The following is a 16,199-nucleotide window of genomic DNA, read 5'->3' on the forward strand; positions in this document are numbered from 1 at the left end:
AAACACATTAAACACCATTATTTTTATTTTGATTATGATTGCTGTTGATGGTATTCGTTCATTGGATGACGTTTTAAATTATGATTATCGTGATATATAAATAAAATTGAAAGCATAGAACCTACAACAATAGAAACAACTATTTATATCACAATAGTTTATGTGTTTGTTTAATTTTATTTATTATTTTAGAAGGCTTGTCATAAGATCGAATAATAATATTAAATTAACGAAAAATGGATAATTTGTTAACAACATCAAACACAATGATCAATTTTGTTACTTCAAATAATATCATCAACCAAATATAAATACAAAGTTATATATTTTATTTGATGTGGTATGAAATTAATAGTAATAAAGTGAGGTCATTATGATCATTAAAAAAGATATTATTTGATTTAAACCGACACATCAATTACTTTCCATTTTAAGTTATCATCAATTTATTTTTTTTTGGGTAATAAAATTATTTGTAAACAATGAATAAATCTGATAATTAAATAAACAAATTGTTGGTGTTTTTTTGTTTTTTTAAAAAATTAATTTAAATTTATTAATATATTATATTCAAAAAGGCTTCAAACCAATTTGATATATAATTATTGTTGTTGTTGCTGTTGTTGTTGATTTGTTATATCGATAGTTAGATAAAAATGTATAGTTTGTTAGTTAATTGTTGTTGTGTTGAACATTCTCTGTCTGAATGTAATTGTTGTTGTCTTTTTTTAAATATAAGTTTGAACATTCTCTTGATCATCGAAATCATTGTCAGAGTCTGAAAAGAATGAATCATCATTGGTTTTCTTTAGAGATGATTTTGGACGCTTGACCTCCGGAGAATCATCGACTCTGATGTTGGAGAATTTCTTTTTGAGTGCATTTGCAATAAAGTCTTGGGTGGAAATGGGTTGTTGATTGGTGACATCACGGACTGGTGTTCCACCTGGTGATCTGACGACATCTGATTTCTTGAGAGTAACCTTTTGACCACTACGCAAGATGTCTCCGATCGACATTGATGACTGTTTGGTAGGTGTCATAGGAGCTGGCGATTCAGTGCCATTGGACTTTAGTTTCTTGAGTGCCAAGTTGGCTGGCTTGAAAACAGGTGGTACTGGTGGTGGTGGAGGTGGTGGCCCGCCAGCAGCCATTACTGGTTGGACATTAGTGGCGGCGGCATTACTGTTATTGGCCATAATTCTAGCGATCTCTTCACGCAATCTGCTGAGCTCACATTCTAAATTCTTTACTTTTTCATTGGATTGAGCTGGTTGTGTTGTTGTTGTTGGTGTAGTGAACTGACCAGTGGAAAGAATGGAGGTGGTTGATGACTGATTGTCTGATTTATTTAATAGTACAGATGATGGAGTTGAAATTATATTATTAGTATAGGGTGTGGGTGTGGATGTAGTGATGTTATTATTAGTGGTGTTGCTGTTGCTGTTGGATGTTGATGTTATCGATGAATCAACAGAGATGGTATAATGAGTTTTTGTAGTTGTACTCGATGTGATTCTAAGAGATGATCTTATTTTGGTAAACTGCATGGCTATTCTATAAAAGATTCCATTCTTTCTTCGCATCTGACGATTGAATAACTCTGGTAGAGTCACAACAAGATCAGAGAAACTGAGCAAAGTGTGACCTGCGAATTCAAAAAATAAGAATCCATACTCCATTATTCTTGTTGAAATATTATTATCTCTATAGTGCACAATTTTACGATTACTCATTTATAAATCTATATCTATCTCTATTTTATTATTTAAAAATTATTATTATATATTTAATTAATTAAAATTTATATATAAATAATTAAATTAATAATAATTATTATTTTATTATTATTATTATTATTATGAATATTTAATATTTGAAAATAATTAACAATCACCATTCAAAAATGTAATCATAATTTCATAACTGTCAGATTCCCAATTCATTTTAATGGCGGGTATTTGATCTAAAAAAAAATCAAAATTCAAATTTGAAAAAAAAAAAAAAAAACAAACATACACCACCGTACTTCCAAACAAAATCATTGAAAATAAGGGTAATTTTTTTTGAATAATCTTTAAAAAAAATTAAAAAAAATAATGCATTAAATCAACCAATCAAATAAATTAAATGCTGATAAATCACAATAATATATATTTTACTATATAAATCAATCATAATTATACATTTACGATAATATTTATTTATATTATAATATTTGAAAAACAAACAATTGAAAGAACAAAAAGAAAGAGTAGAAAAATAGATTTGATTTGATAACCAACACACAATGTCATGGACAAGATGCAGTATCAATGGCAACAAAGTGATGCCTGTCAGATGCGCACACTCATCGGTATTCATCAGTAAAAAGAATAGCATATATCTATTTGGTGGTTGGGATGGATCTCGTGTTTTAGATGATCTTATTAGATTCAATTTAGGTAAATGTTATATATCTATCAATCTCTCTGTCAATCAATTGCTAACATAACATTTTATCATTTTATAATAAATAAATAAATCATTAAAGAGACATCTTCATGGGATTTCCCATTACCGATCACAGGTAAAATACCATGGAAAAGAGCAGGTCACAGTGGTACACCACTTCCAAATTCAAATAGTTTTCTGATTTTCGGTGGTTCTGATGGTGAGCACTACACTTCTGAAGTTTTCATTTTTGACTGTGGTAAATATGATATGCATAACACTCAACTATCACTTATATAAGTTAGCGTGTATTAAACAAACACAATCCATTCTTATAATTATTAGATAGGATGCAATGGAATGAAATCAATACAACTGGAACAATACCACAACCTCGATCTAGACACTCTGCATCACTGGTAAACAATAAGATTTATATATATGGTGGAAGCGATGGTAGTAGATCATTCAACTCACTCTACGTATTGGATTTAAGCACAATGCGATGGTCAATACCGAATTGTAATGGCGATATACCACCTGCTACATGGGGACACTCTTCCATTCTCTATGGAAATAAACTTTACTTTTTCGGTGGATCCGATAGTGATTCAATGTCAATGTCATCAATGTTGAATATTTTAGATCTATGTAAATATTTTATTATTTTATTATTCATCATCACCACCAACAACAAAAATAACCAAAACTAATTTATCTATATTGTCTACTATTATAGCTAATCATGAATGGAAAGTAAATGTAAAGGTTGCTTCAGATGCTTCTAATGCGCCGCCACTTGGCAGAGCAGGTCATTCTTTTACATTGGTCAAGGATAATATTGTGTTGTTTGGTGGTGCATCTGATAACGATAAGATTCTCAATGACACTTTTGTTTTGGACCTGTCATCGGATAGTTTGGTGTGGAAGAAGTTCCTTGGAGAGCATACACCAACCAACAGATGTGCTCATACATCTGAAATTGTAAATAATAAGATATATATTTTTGGTGGTAGCGATAGTAAACAGTATTTCAAAGACATAGCCATACTCGATGTAGACAAAGTAATGGCCAAGATTCAACAGCAACCAAAGAAACGTATAAGATTAAGACCTTTTAAAACACCAATAGATAATAATAATAATAATAATAATAATAATAATAATAATAATAATCAAAATGATAATCAATCGAATCCACCAAATATCATTGTAACATTGAATACAAACACTCAAACAATTCAACCACAACCAATTAAAGCACAACCAAACGGTAACCAAGCGAAACCACCTGTAAATAATATTCCACCTCCACAACCACTACCATCAAGATTGAAAAAAGCAGCAACACCAACACCTACTGCCATTGCAATGAAAGATTCAACTCAACAAAAACAAAAAGGTAAATCAACAAAAAACAAAGAAAAGGAATAACATAATATATTTTAGTTATTTTATTAATAATCTTTTTTACTATTTAATAGATTTAATAGAATGGCTTAATAGATTAAATCTAAGTAAATATGAAAATCATTTTTTAAAGAATGGAATGACTATCGATGTATTGGACTACCTGACGGAACAACATTTGGTTGAAGATCTAAAGATTCCTACGTTGGGTGCAAGACTAAAGATATTGAATAGTATACAACTCGAGAAATCAAAGAATCAAACAACCAAGAAGGTGAAGGATGACAAAGAGACATTGAAAGAAACGATCGACAGTTTGAAACAGGTTGCCGATGCACTCGCTGCTTCCGTGCAAACACTGAGCATGAGAGAATCACATTCAAACAATATCGGTGGTCATGTCAGTCCGAGTATCATTGGTATGAACGGTAGATCAAGAAGAGGCTCCAACGCATTCGAACATCCAATAAAATAAATGTAACATCTATTATTTTATTTTATTTTATTTTTTAAAGCAAATGTGGTATAAATGTTTTATGTAAAGTATTTGAAAGGCACAAGCTTACAATACAATAAATTCAAACAAAAAAAAAACCAATAATAGTTAAAAACAAATAATTAAATTAAATAAAAAGAATAATATGTCGAGTGAAGTAGATAAAGTTTTAAATCAATTAATAAGATATCTCAGAGGAGATGATGTACTTATGGTTTATAAATATAGAAGAAGCATTGAATCAACTATTTCTACTTTGGAATCGATTCAATCTTATTTTATCTAGCACCAAACCAAGGAGATAAAGAACAAAGATTCAGTGGTAAAAGCTATAGAGGAGTTTTTAAAAGAAATAGAAAAAAATATTCATAATCGAAAAGCTTTCAATAATATAAGTAAAGTTATCCAAAATTTAAAAGAGAAAAAGAAAATCAGATATGACTGCCGTCAAGTTGGCAGCTCCAATAGTTAGTTGGAGTGGAAATTGAAATTATAATTTTCTTAAATTTGTTTAATCAATTTTAAAAGAAAGATATTTAAATGTAACAAATTCACAAATTCAAAATTAGATAAATAAACTTCAATCACAATTTAATTTGTTTCAATTTTTTAAGAATTACAATTTTTATCCCAATCAAGAGATTGTAAAATATAATATATGAATTTATTTTATAAACAAACTTCATATTTTTAATTATTTCATAAGATTTTATAAAAATTTATGTTTTTATTAGTGTTCAGTTTTTCATATAGATAAAGAACAACTTTTTAAATATTTATATATTCTTTGGAATAGAATGTGAGAATCAACTCAAAGAAAATTAGCAAATTAAAGATGGTTAGTGGAGTCTGGAATCTAGACAAGGAATACTTTTAGATTTATTTAATATTTGATATATACAGATTTATATCAGTTACATGTTTATACTTTTTGGAAAAAAGAGGATCTAATGGTATTGATACAAAACCATTCAAATCTCTTTATAATGGTCATAATATCTACATTGGTATTTCAACTTTAATCGATTAGCTTTGACCTGCTTAGTCCTAAACAGACTTTCTTTCCTATCGATCGTCGACCTGACATTGGTTCATTCGTTCAGTGTGGAGAGAAGTAACTTTTCCAAATCTATGTAGGATAGTCCATTATGTTTTGTCTAATAAAAATTTCTTGTTGGTTGTGATCTTTCTTCAGTAAAACAACCAACTAAATAGTATCAGTGGTGACGACCAACCGACTCTCACATCCTATTCCAAAGATCAAATAAATTCAATAAACAATTAACTTTGTCTGTATTTAAACCAAAATTCTTTTACAAAATCAATTTGATTGTTTTACAAATTTTATTTCAATTAAGATTCAAAGTTAAAGACATTAATGTTTTATTTTCGTATCGAAAATTTGATATCTAATATTCTCTGGTGCAACTTTATCCTGAACATAATAAGATTTAATACAACAATAAAACTCCTTTCCTTCTTTCAAACGTTTGATATCATTTTCCACTCTTAACAGAAAATCTTTTTCATCATAAAAGTTAACTGCTTGCAAACCAAAGAATTTTTCCTAAAGATATTTCATTAATATGTTTAAAAGTAAGAATCTTATTAAACTCTACTTACAGCTTCTTCTCCATATAAAATAACAGGTATATCACCAGTATCATCCTCTAATATAAATTTAAGTAAATAAATATATCCAATAGTATTTTCTTGTGCGCAGTTTACACATTTCTGAAAAGAATCCATATAAAAGTCGGCAATGTTGAATTGGAAAACTGATTTACAAGCCTTACAAGATGGACGTGTCATATTCATTATATTCATAGGAATATGTTGTATTAATTTAGCACATATCTTGTATTTCTTTGGTACCTATAATGAATTAATTTAAAAATAAATAATATTAATAAAAAAATGTTTTGAAAAGAAATTGAATGTTACTACTACTACTTGATAATTGTAACTTACATGTGCATCTAGTGATTTTATATCATTAATTTTTGTAACATTTTTACTTGGATATTCTGTTTCCGTTAAAAATATCTGTGGATCTATATGTCTATCTGGTATTTTTGGTATACTACTATCATTATCATTATTGTTATTATTATCATTATTATCATTATTATTTGTAAAATTCATTATTCTAATATAATCATCTACTCTTGATTTGTGATATCTACATGAAAATAGAAAATAAAAAATATTGTTAGAAATGATAGATTTAACCAATCGTGATAAAATATAGTTTACTCTAAAATATGTAAAATGACAGGATCATTCTTATCGACAGGAATAATATCAGAGTTTGATTGTACTTTTAGTTCATCTTTGCCGTTGTAGATGTTTGGTTGTACTTTTTTAAAGAGGATCCATTGTCCTTCGTTGATGGAATCCAAGATCGGTATCTTATGAGAGTCCCACGACAGTACATCCAAGAGTCTTCCGAATCGATGTTGATCGTCGACCACCTCATAGGCATCGCCAGTACCATCCCAAATCCAAAGATTCAATCGTTTGCCAACCGCTGTAGTAGAGAATGACTTTACCAATACCTTTCCGACCACGTTGATAGCGGAGGGATCATTGAAATCGATATCAGAGATTGGTGTACGATTGATAACATTCTGCGTTTGCGAAACGAAATGCTGTTTGATTTCAACCCATAGCTCTCGCAACTGATCCACTCTAATCCGATCGTCATCAGTAAAACTGAATTGTGGTAACGATCCCAGAGGTTCTATTTTGTCATCTTTATCACCAGTGATCACCACAACATTGAAATGTGTTCTAGCATGTGTTATATTTCCTATTGCCAAGAAAGTACCATATTCTTTTGTAATCTAAAATAGTAGTGATCATTAAAATTATTAGTTTCTAGAATATAATATTATGATATATCTTTTATTTAAATAACATTACCTTTGCTCTATCTAATCTAACAATATTACCAACTTGTAAATGAGAAAGAATCTCGTTCTCCTCTGAATAGAATAGACTGACGTTTATCTTTAAATCGATTGAATCTGCAACAACAAACTTTAAAAGATTATCGTTTGCAGTTGGTTTCGGCTTGAATACACCAACTATAAAACCATAAAAACTATCTATTGTACCATTATTTAATGATCTAATTTCATGATATACAGGTTTCTAAGAAAAATATTAATATGATTCTGTTTTTTAACTTTAATATAAATTAGAATCAAAACATACAGGTATATTCTTTTTCTTTCTCTTTTTATTTGTATTATTATTATTATTACTCATGTTTGAATAACTCTGAATATTTAAATTGAAAGAAAGAAATATAAAAGACAGAGTTTGAAATTCGAATAAAAGATTTTAACACACTGAATGAATTGTGTTCGTTAAAATTTTTTGAATTGATCATATTAAAAAAAAAGAGAGGGAACATCAATATTTTTCATTAATAAAACCTCTGTTTTATTTTTATATTATTTTTTTAAAACTTATTTATTTATTTATAAACAAATGACAGATAACAAGTTTCAAAATATAATAGATACACTTGGTATTGATACTTTTGAAAAGATTAGATCTGCAAAGGTGTTGGTTGTTGGTGCCGGTGGAATCGGATGTGAACTTTTAAAGAATCTTGTACTCTCTGGTTTCAGAGATATTCATATCGTATGTATTATCGGTATATCTATTTCTTCACCATTTCAACATTACTTATTAAATTAAATTTTAGATTGATTTAGATACTATTGATCTAAGTAATTTAAATAGACAATTCTTATTTAGAAAACATCATATCGGTATGTCAAAAGCAAAGGTATGTTAAATCATATGATAATCAAATCAATTAAATTAGCAATCATATATATTAATTTGAAGCATAACAACAACTATATAGATTGCTAGAGAATCAGTATTGAAATATTGTAATAATAGTGATGATATAAAGATTGTTGCACATCACGCAGATATCAAGACACACGAATTTGGACCGAATTACTTTAAACAATTCAACTTGGTGATGAATGCTCTCGACAATCTTAGTGCAAGAAGACATGTCAATAGAATTTGTTTGTCCGTAGATATTCCGTTGATTGAGAGTGGTACAGCTGGATTCCTTGGTCAGGTCAGTGTCATTCGAAAGGGTGTGACCGAGTGCTTCGAGTGCATTCCAAAGGTGCCACCCAAAGAGTTTGCTGTGTGTACTATTCGTTCGAATCCATCGGCACCGATTCACTGTATCGTTTGGGCAAAGATGTTGTTTGGTCGTCTGTTTGGACTGGCCGACGACTCGAATGCCGTCACCGACATGGACGACAACATCGTCGAAGGCGACAAAGATGACACTGACAATGTGATTCGTGATGAACTACTCCCACTGGCCAAGCAAAAGAGTTATGAACAATGGGTATTCCACAAGGTGTTCTACACTGACATTGACAGACTCGCCAGAATGACTGAACTCTGGAAGGAGAAGAAACCACCAAGACCACTTGTTTACGATGAATTGTTTTCACCTGATGGACAACAAACAACCACAACAACCACTACAACTAGTAATGGTATTAACTCTTCTTCTGGAAGAGGACTTAAAGATCAAGTTGTAATGAGTTTCCAAGAGAATATCAATATGTTTGTTGAATCCATTAGAAAACTACAGGTTCAAAACGAGCAGAATGGTGCGCTCACATGGGATAAAGATGATAATCTTGCATTGAACTTTGTAGTGTCTGCATCAAACATCAGATCGCACATCTTTAACATTCCTTTGAAATCGAAATTCGACATCAAAGCAATGGCTGGTAATATCATTCCCGCTATTGCAACTACCAATGCAATCATCAGTGGTCTTATCGTTTTAGAAGCATTCAAAGTATTAAATAATGAATTTGATAAATGTAAATCAGTAAGTAGTAAATAACAACAACAACAATAATATATTTATATCAAAATGATCATAAACTAACTAATAATCTTACTATTACTATTATTTTAGACATATCTATTAAAACAACCATCAGGTAAAAGATTATTATTACCAATTGATCCAGAGAAACCGAAATCAGATTGTTATGTTTGTTCTCAAAACTTTATTACTTTGAAGATCAATACAAAGACAACGACACTCTCTCAACTATTAAATGATGTTCTAAAAAAGAATCTATCATTCCATGATCCAATTCTAACTGTTGGTGCAAGGTAACTAAACCATTATCATTTAAACTGTCAATATCATATGATTGATATTAACAATATATCTATCTATAGTTTACTTTATGAAGGTGGTGATGAAGATCTGAGTAAAGAGGAAATCGAAGAGAGAAATAAATTGGAACAAAAGATCATTGCTGATTATAAGATGCCAGATAACACCATCTTGAACGTAGAAGACTATTTACAGAATTTCAAAGTTTCAATTTTAATTATTCATTGGTAAGAATAAGCTATTGATTAACATTATTTGAAAGAGTAGTAAACTAATTGCAACTGTTTTATGATTATCAGTGAAACATTTGATGAAGATGGTAAATGGTTTGATATTTCAGGAAAACAAAAAGATCAATCTACAAACAATAACAACAATCATGATAGTAACAACAATAATAATAACAATACAGAAGACGACTTGGATGATCTCGAAATCATTGAGAATCCAGTTGATATGCAAATCGATGCCTCAAGCGACAAATCCACTGCCAAGCGTAAAGAAATCGAATCAGAAACATCTGATTCCACAAAGAAACATAAACTGAACGAAAATAATGAACAATAAATGAAACAACATAACACAACAACTTGTTTAGATTCTTTTTTTGTTTTTTTTTTTTCCACTATCAATTTTGATCTTACCAATCACTAACTAATTAGATAGATCTTTTAAAAAATATCTAAGTTCTTAGTTTACAATTATTTAACTCTGTAGTTTAATGACTCATCAAACAAAAAACAAAAAAAACAAAAAAAAAAAAAAACAAAACAAAACATTATCTCATTTCGACTTCATATGTAATGATAATCATTGTTGTTGAAGTTTTTTTTGATTAGGCAAATTATGATCATAACGGCGTAAAATCAATCCAATATTCTATTCTATGGTATTTAATATTCAAAGGCGAAATTAACAATCTTTGCATTAGCATTTTTAATAAAAAACGAATCATATTTTACTTTATGACTCAATGCGCATTTAAATTGTAAAAAACTAAAAATATATCATTTTTTTGTTTTTATTTTCACCACTCGGCTTTATTTATATAGGCTCCCACCCGTTGTTTTATTTTGGTTCTTGGGAGGGCGATAATTGATCAAACAACTTCTTTTTTATTATTATTTTTATTTTTAAATTATTTTTTATTATTATTATTTTTATTTTTTTTTGAATTAACAAAATAAAATGATTTTTTAATATCCAAAACATTATCATTATTACTTTTTACTTATTACTTTAAATCTATCTTTTTTTTTTTTTTTTTTTTATTATAAAACAATCTTTTAAACAAATCCAACTACTTTTTAGTTGTATTTGAATTTCCCACGAATTTTTTGACATTTTTTAGCAATAAATTCAACTTCACACAATTTATTTTTTAACTTATTAAATTTCATTTCATTTAGATTTCTATATTTATAGTATTATCATATAAAAATGGTAAGTAACAAAGCAATGATAATAAATGAATATATAGAGAGCAAATATATTGATAATCATTTATTTTTTTATTATTATTGTTTGTTTTTTTTTTTTTAATATTTTTTTAGTCAGAAGAATTCATTGGACATAGACCACTTAATGTTGTTGACGAAGAGGTATTCAACTTGTGCAAGAGAGAAAAGGCAAGACAAAAGGATGGTTTAGAGTTGATTGCCTCTGAGAATTTCACATCGAGAGCTGTCATGGAGGCTCTCGGTTCACATTTCACTAATAAATACGCCGAAGGTTACCCAGGTGCACGTTACTATGGTGGTTCTGAGGTTGTCGACGATTTGGAGAATCTCTGTGTAAAGAGAGCTTTGAAGTGTTTCCATCTCGATGAAGCATTGTGGGGTTGCAACGTACAACCATACTCTGGTTCACCTGCCAACTTTGCCGTCTACACCGGTCTCTTAAAACCACACGATCGTATCATGGGTTTGGATTTACCATCTGGTGGACAGTATGTAATATAAAAATTAGATTAGATTAGTCATAGTTTATATTAATTGTTTGTTTTGTTTTCTTTTCTTTTTCTTTTGTTTTTGTTTTTGTTTTATTTAGTTTAACTCATGGATATCAAACTGATAAGAAAAAGATCTCTGCAAGTTCAATCTATTTCGAATCGATGCCATACCAAATCAATGCTACTGGTTATGTTGATTATCAAAGATTAGAGGAGAACGCTCTTTTGTTCAAACCAAAGTTGATTATTGCCGGTGGTTCATCGTACCCAAGAGAATGGGACTACAAGAGAATGAGAGCAATTGCCGATAGAGTAGGTGCCTATCTTATGTGTGATATGGCTCACTACAGTGGTTTGGTTGCTTCCAAACTCTTGGACTCACCATTCAACTATTGTGATGTCGTAACTACCACCACTCACAAGACATTGAGAGGTCCACGTTCCGGTATCATCTTCTTCCGTCGTGGAAAGAGAGTCACCGGTGACGGTAAGCCATTGGAGGACTACGATCTCGAAGCAAAGATCAACTTTGCCGTTTTCCCATCGCTCCAAGGTGGACCACACGAGAACGTCATTGCTGGTGTCGCCGTAGCCTTGAAGGAGGCTTCACAACAAGAGTACTACGACTACTGTGCTCAAGTACAAAAGAATGCCAGAGCAATCGGTGAGGCACTCATCTCCAAGGGTTACAAGTTGGTCACCGGTGGTACCGATAACCATTTGATTCTCTGGGATCTTCGTCCACAAGACGTCACCGGTAGCAAGGTTGAGAAGGCCTGTGACTACGCCGGTATCACCGTCAACAAGAACGCCGTCTTTGGTGACACCAGTGCCTTGACACCAGGTGGAGTCCGTATCGGTGCACCTGCACTCACCTCTAGAGGTTTGAAGGAATCTGATTTCGTTCAAGTCGCAGAGTTTTTGGATCGTATCGTTAAGATTTGCATTGATGTTCAATCAAAGACCGGAAAGAAGATGGTTGACTTTACCGCTGCACTTCCAGAAAACGAACAAATCAAACAATTAAGAAAAGAAGTCGAACAATTCTCAATTAAATTCCCACTTCCAGGTTTCTAAAAAAAAAAATAATCAATTTATTTGTTTAAAAAAAAAAAAGTATTAAATAAAAACTTTTGTGAATTATTACATGTAATTAAAAAAAAAAAAAAGATATATTTAATAATCATCGAAAATCTATCTAAAAATAAATAAGATCTTGTTATTTATTTTTTTTGTTTTTTTTTTTGTTTTTCAAAGTTTTTGAATTTTTTTTTTTTTTTTCTATCAGTCCTCAGTACCCTTCATAATGAGAATTGCGTTGATGATTTGCTCGCGACAACAACAAACAATTTTCTAAAAAAATAACGTCAGGATGTTGTTTTTCACACGAATTTGGTGAAAAATTTGGGCTCAATATTGGCATGATTTATTTTTATAACAAAGTATATTTTCTATTATTATTTTAAATTGTCATTTTTTTGTTAATAATAAAAGAGATCACCCAACTATTATTAACTTTTTATTTTTATTTTTTTTTGCAACACCAACTTACACACTTTCACACATACACACAACAAGCATCAGTATATACTCAAATAACACGATCAATACATTTTTCAATTATTTGTTGTTTAAACATCAACAACACCACACAAATAAACAACATTTGATCATACTGTTTATATTGGTATTGTTTTTTTTCGTGAAATAAGTTGGTTTTTTTTAGTTGGTCTTGTGTTTTGAAGAAGTTATAAAATTATTAGATATAATTATAATTATCACTACAGATTTTGTATAATTACTTAAATAGAAAAAAAAGATTTATAAATTTTTAGTTGTTGTAAAATATTATTTGTAATTAATAGTTTTGAAAATAACAATCAAAACTTGGGCTTTTTTTTAAACAGAAATGAGTTCAAGATGGAGACAAACTAAGATTCTTTTAAGAAAGAATTTTATTTTATTGGTAAATATATTTAGTGTTATTTTAAATCTTATTTCTAATCTAACGAACCTATTAATCAATAATAGAGAAGAGGATATAGAAGTACTATTATGCAAATTTTAGTACCATTTTTATTTGTTTTCTTTTTATGGATTTTACAATTTGGTATAAAAGCAAATAATAAAAATGATGCTTCAACTTTAGTTTGTAAGTAAAACAAAAAGTAAATAATAAAAGTAAAAGTTGATGATTAATTTTAAAATTTTATAATCATTGATTTATAGTTAGAAACCCAGATCCAGAAATAATTTCATCACCACCAAGATGTTATATAGGTGAAGATAAGGATAGTTGCTATACTTTGACGTATGTAAGTGATAATCCAACTGGTGATTGGGTAGTTCAACAGATTTCCAGTAAATATGCGATTCCTCAAGCAGAGATTAGAAAATTCGATAGCGTTCAGAATATGAATGGTTACATCGATGCCAACCATAATATGACAACTGCCAGTTTAGTTTTCTTGACCGATCCAATCACCAATATCATTCATTATGCAGTTCAGTACAACAAGACTACCGAGTATTCAAAGCAAAAGGAAATTAAAAAGGGTACCTATATTGAGTTGCCATGGATCAATGCAGTGGAACAACAGTTACAGTCCAACTTTTCCAATGGACAAAAGAGCTACGCTATCGATTTCGTACAATTTCCACATCCCGAGTTGGTAGTTGAGGATATCATCAAGGATATGGGTCCAATCTTTTTCTTTGCAGCACTGATGTTCAACGTAGTCATTCAGTTGGGTCAAATCGTTTTAGAGAAGGAGTTAAAACTTCGTGAGGGAATGAATATGATGGGTCTCAAGGATTCCGTCTATTGGTTCACATGGACCGTCACAAACATCCTCGTCAACGTTATCTCTTGTTTCGTTTTGGTAGCAGCTGGATATATATTCCAATTCGATTTCTTTAAAAAGAATAACTTTGGTACTTTCTTTGTTTTATTCTTATTGTTTGGTATTTCCATGGTTACTTTTGTATTCTTTTTAAGTACATTAATTAAAAGAGCTGATATTGCAAGTAAGTTGTATAAAAAAAAAAAAAGGAAAAAGATTATACCAAAAATAATTTATAATAATAATTAATTTCTTTTTCTCTTTTTTTTTCCTTCTTTTAGCATCAATTGGATTTGTTATTTTCTTGATTGGTATTATTATTCAAGGATTTGCATCGGTTGCATTCCAAGAGGATTTCTATGTTGCAGTTAGAGTGATTCTATCATTCTTGCCGTTTGCTTTGCTGTCCAAAGGTATATCTGATCTTTCAGATACAAGTGGTGGTTCAACATCGGGTGGTATGAAATGGAGTGATATCGATAAGGGATTCTTTTCGTTAAAGACCAACTATTCATGGATGATCATCGATTTCTTCTTTTACTTTTTGTTGGCACTCTATTTGGACAATGTACTGCCATCGCTATACGGTACTTCCAAGGGACCTTTCTTCTTTTTGAAGCCATCCTACTGGGTATGGAAACCATCGAAACCAAAGGTTGAGAAGAAGAACAAAAAGAATGAACAAACAGAGGATCACAATGAAGATGAGGATATCGTAAGAGAACGTGAGAACGTTTTGAATGACAATTTGCCAGAGGATACCGCCGTAAAGTTTATAAATCTTCGTAAGGTCTACACTTCATCGTCGGGTTGTTGTGGATGCACAAAGAAGCAGTTTGTTGCAGTCAAAGGAACTTGTCTATCGATTGGAAACGGTCAACTCTTTGTACTCCTCGGACACAACGGTGCCGGTAAGACAACAACATTCAATATGATGACCGGTCTTTTCTCACCATCGTCCGGTGATGCTTTTGTATTTGGTAATTCGATTGTACACAACATGCCAGCCATCCGTAAGGATATGGGTGTTTGTCCACAACACGATATTCTCTGGTCGGAACTCACTGGACGTGAGCATCTCGAGATCTACGCTGCTTTCAAGGGTATTCCAGAGGACAGAATCGCCGCTGAAGTCGAAGAGCGTCTCAAGGATGTAGAGTTGGGTGCAGCTGCTAATCTTCCAACCGGAAAGTACAGTGGTGGTATGAGAAGAAGATTGTCTACGGCTATCGCTTTGATTGCCGATCCAAAGATTGTATATCTCGACGAACCAACCACCGGTATGGATCCAGTATCGAGACGTCAAGTTTGGAATCTCATTGAGAAGGTAAAGAAGGGTCGTGTCATCATTCTCACCACTCACAGTATGGAAGAAGCCGACGTTCTCGGTGATCGTATCGCCATCATGAAGAAAGGAAAACTAGTGTGTCTCGGTACATCTCTGAGATTGAAGAATAAGTTTGGTGCAGGATATCGTTTGGTTGCATTGATCGACCCAACCAAGATGAACGCTGCCGACGACGTTATCAAGTTCTTTGAAATGCATCTTTCGATACGACCAATCGTTCAAAGCATTGGATCACTCGAATACAACGTTCCAAGAGAACAACTAAACGGTTTAATGTCATTTTTCGAAAAATTAGAACATGCCAGATCAATGTTACCAATCATTGATGTTCAAATTAGTATGACAACACTTGAAGAGGTATTCCTTACAATTGCTGGTCATGATGAATAAAAAAAAAAACAAGATAATAACAAAACAACAACAACAATAATAATATATCATTACTTTTCCTTTTTATGTCTGTAATAACTTTATTTTTAGAACAATAAATAGAATAATTATTATTTAATAATAATTGATCTTTATAT

The 16,199-nt window shown here is 30.9% G+C and overlaps 6 protein-coding genes across 6 annotated transcripts; 4 read left to right on the forward strand and 2 right to left on the reverse strand.

Moving 5' to 3' along the window:
• Positions 1 to 728: 728 nt before the first annotated feature.
• On the reverse strand, positions 729 to 1,736 carry PPL_02685 (uncharacterized protein; the record flags this gene model as incomplete). The annotated part of the gene is made up of 2 exons (XM_020573664.1): positions 729 to 1,530; positions 1,603 to 1,736. 2 exons carry the CDS (start codon positions 1,734 to 1,736, stop codon positions 729 to 731), a joined length of 936 nt encoding a protein of 311 aa, XP_020435736.1.
• A 554-nt stretch (positions 1,737 to 2,290) lies between these two features.
• PPL_02686 (uncharacterized protein) lies at positions 2,291 to 4,318 on the forward strand (the record flags this gene model as incomplete). Its single annotated transcript, XM_020573665.1, has 5 exons — positions 2,291 to 2,444; positions 2,534 to 2,692; positions 2,779 to 3,084; positions 3,173 to 3,835; positions 3,918 to 4,318. 5 exons carry the CDS (start codon positions 2,291 to 2,293, stop codon positions 4,316 to 4,318), a joined length of 1,683 nt encoding a protein of 560 aa, XP_020435737.1.
• Positions 4,319 to 5,714: 1,396 nt separating this feature from the next.
• Positions 5,715 to 7,612, reverse strand: PPL_02687 (uncharacterized protein; the record flags this gene model as incomplete). Its single annotated transcript, XM_020573666.1, has 6 exons — positions 5,715 to 5,906; positions 5,963 to 6,214; positions 6,311 to 6,521; positions 6,596 to 7,185; positions 7,265 to 7,495; positions 7,559 to 7,612. 6 exons carry the CDS (start codon positions 7,610 to 7,612, stop codon positions 5,715 to 5,717), a joined length of 1,530 nt encoding a protein of 509 aa, XP_020435738.1.
• Positions 7,613 to 7,837: 225 nt separating this feature from the next.
• On the forward strand, positions 7,838 to 10,097 carry uba2 (sumo-activating enzyme subunit 2; the record flags this gene model as incomplete). The annotated part of the gene is made up of 6 exons (XM_020573667.1): positions 7,838 to 7,993; positions 8,058 to 8,141; positions 8,223 to 9,230; positions 9,321 to 9,523; positions 9,593 to 9,757; positions 9,830 to 10,097. 6 exons carry the CDS (start codon positions 7,838 to 7,840, stop codon positions 10,095 to 10,097), a joined length of 1,884 nt encoding a protein of 627 aa, XP_020435739.1.
• Positions 10,098 to 10,970: 873 nt separating this feature from the next.
• On the forward strand, positions 10,971 to 12,558 carry shmt1 (serine hydroxymethyltransferase; the record flags this gene model as incomplete). Its single annotated transcript, XM_020573668.1, has 3 exons — positions 10,971 to 10,973; positions 11,084 to 11,478; positions 11,580 to 12,558. 3 exons carry the CDS (start codon positions 10,971 to 10,973, stop codon positions 12,556 to 12,558), a joined length of 1,377 nt encoding a protein of 458 aa, XP_020435740.1.
• Positions 12,559 to 13,390: 832 nt separating this feature from the next.
• PPL_02690 (uncharacterized protein) lies at positions 13,391 to 16,062 on the forward strand (the record flags this gene model as incomplete). Its single annotated transcript, XM_020573669.1, has 4 exons — positions 13,391 to 13,447; positions 13,513 to 13,633; positions 13,711 to 14,508; positions 14,606 to 16,062. The coding sequence occupies 4 exons, from the start codon at positions 13,391 to 13,393 to the stop codon at positions 16,060 to 16,062; spliced, it is 2,433 nt and encodes an 810-aa protein (XP_020435741.1).
• Between the last annotated feature and the right edge of the window lie 137 nt (positions 16,063 to 16,199).

Source organism: Heterostelium album (genome assembly GCF_000004825.1).
Source record: "Heterostelium album PN500 unplaced genomic scaffold PPL_scaffold3, whole genome shotgun sequence".
Lineage (NCBI taxonomy): Eukaryota > Evosea > Eumycetozoa > Acytosteliales > Acytosteliaceae > Heterostelium > Heterostelium album.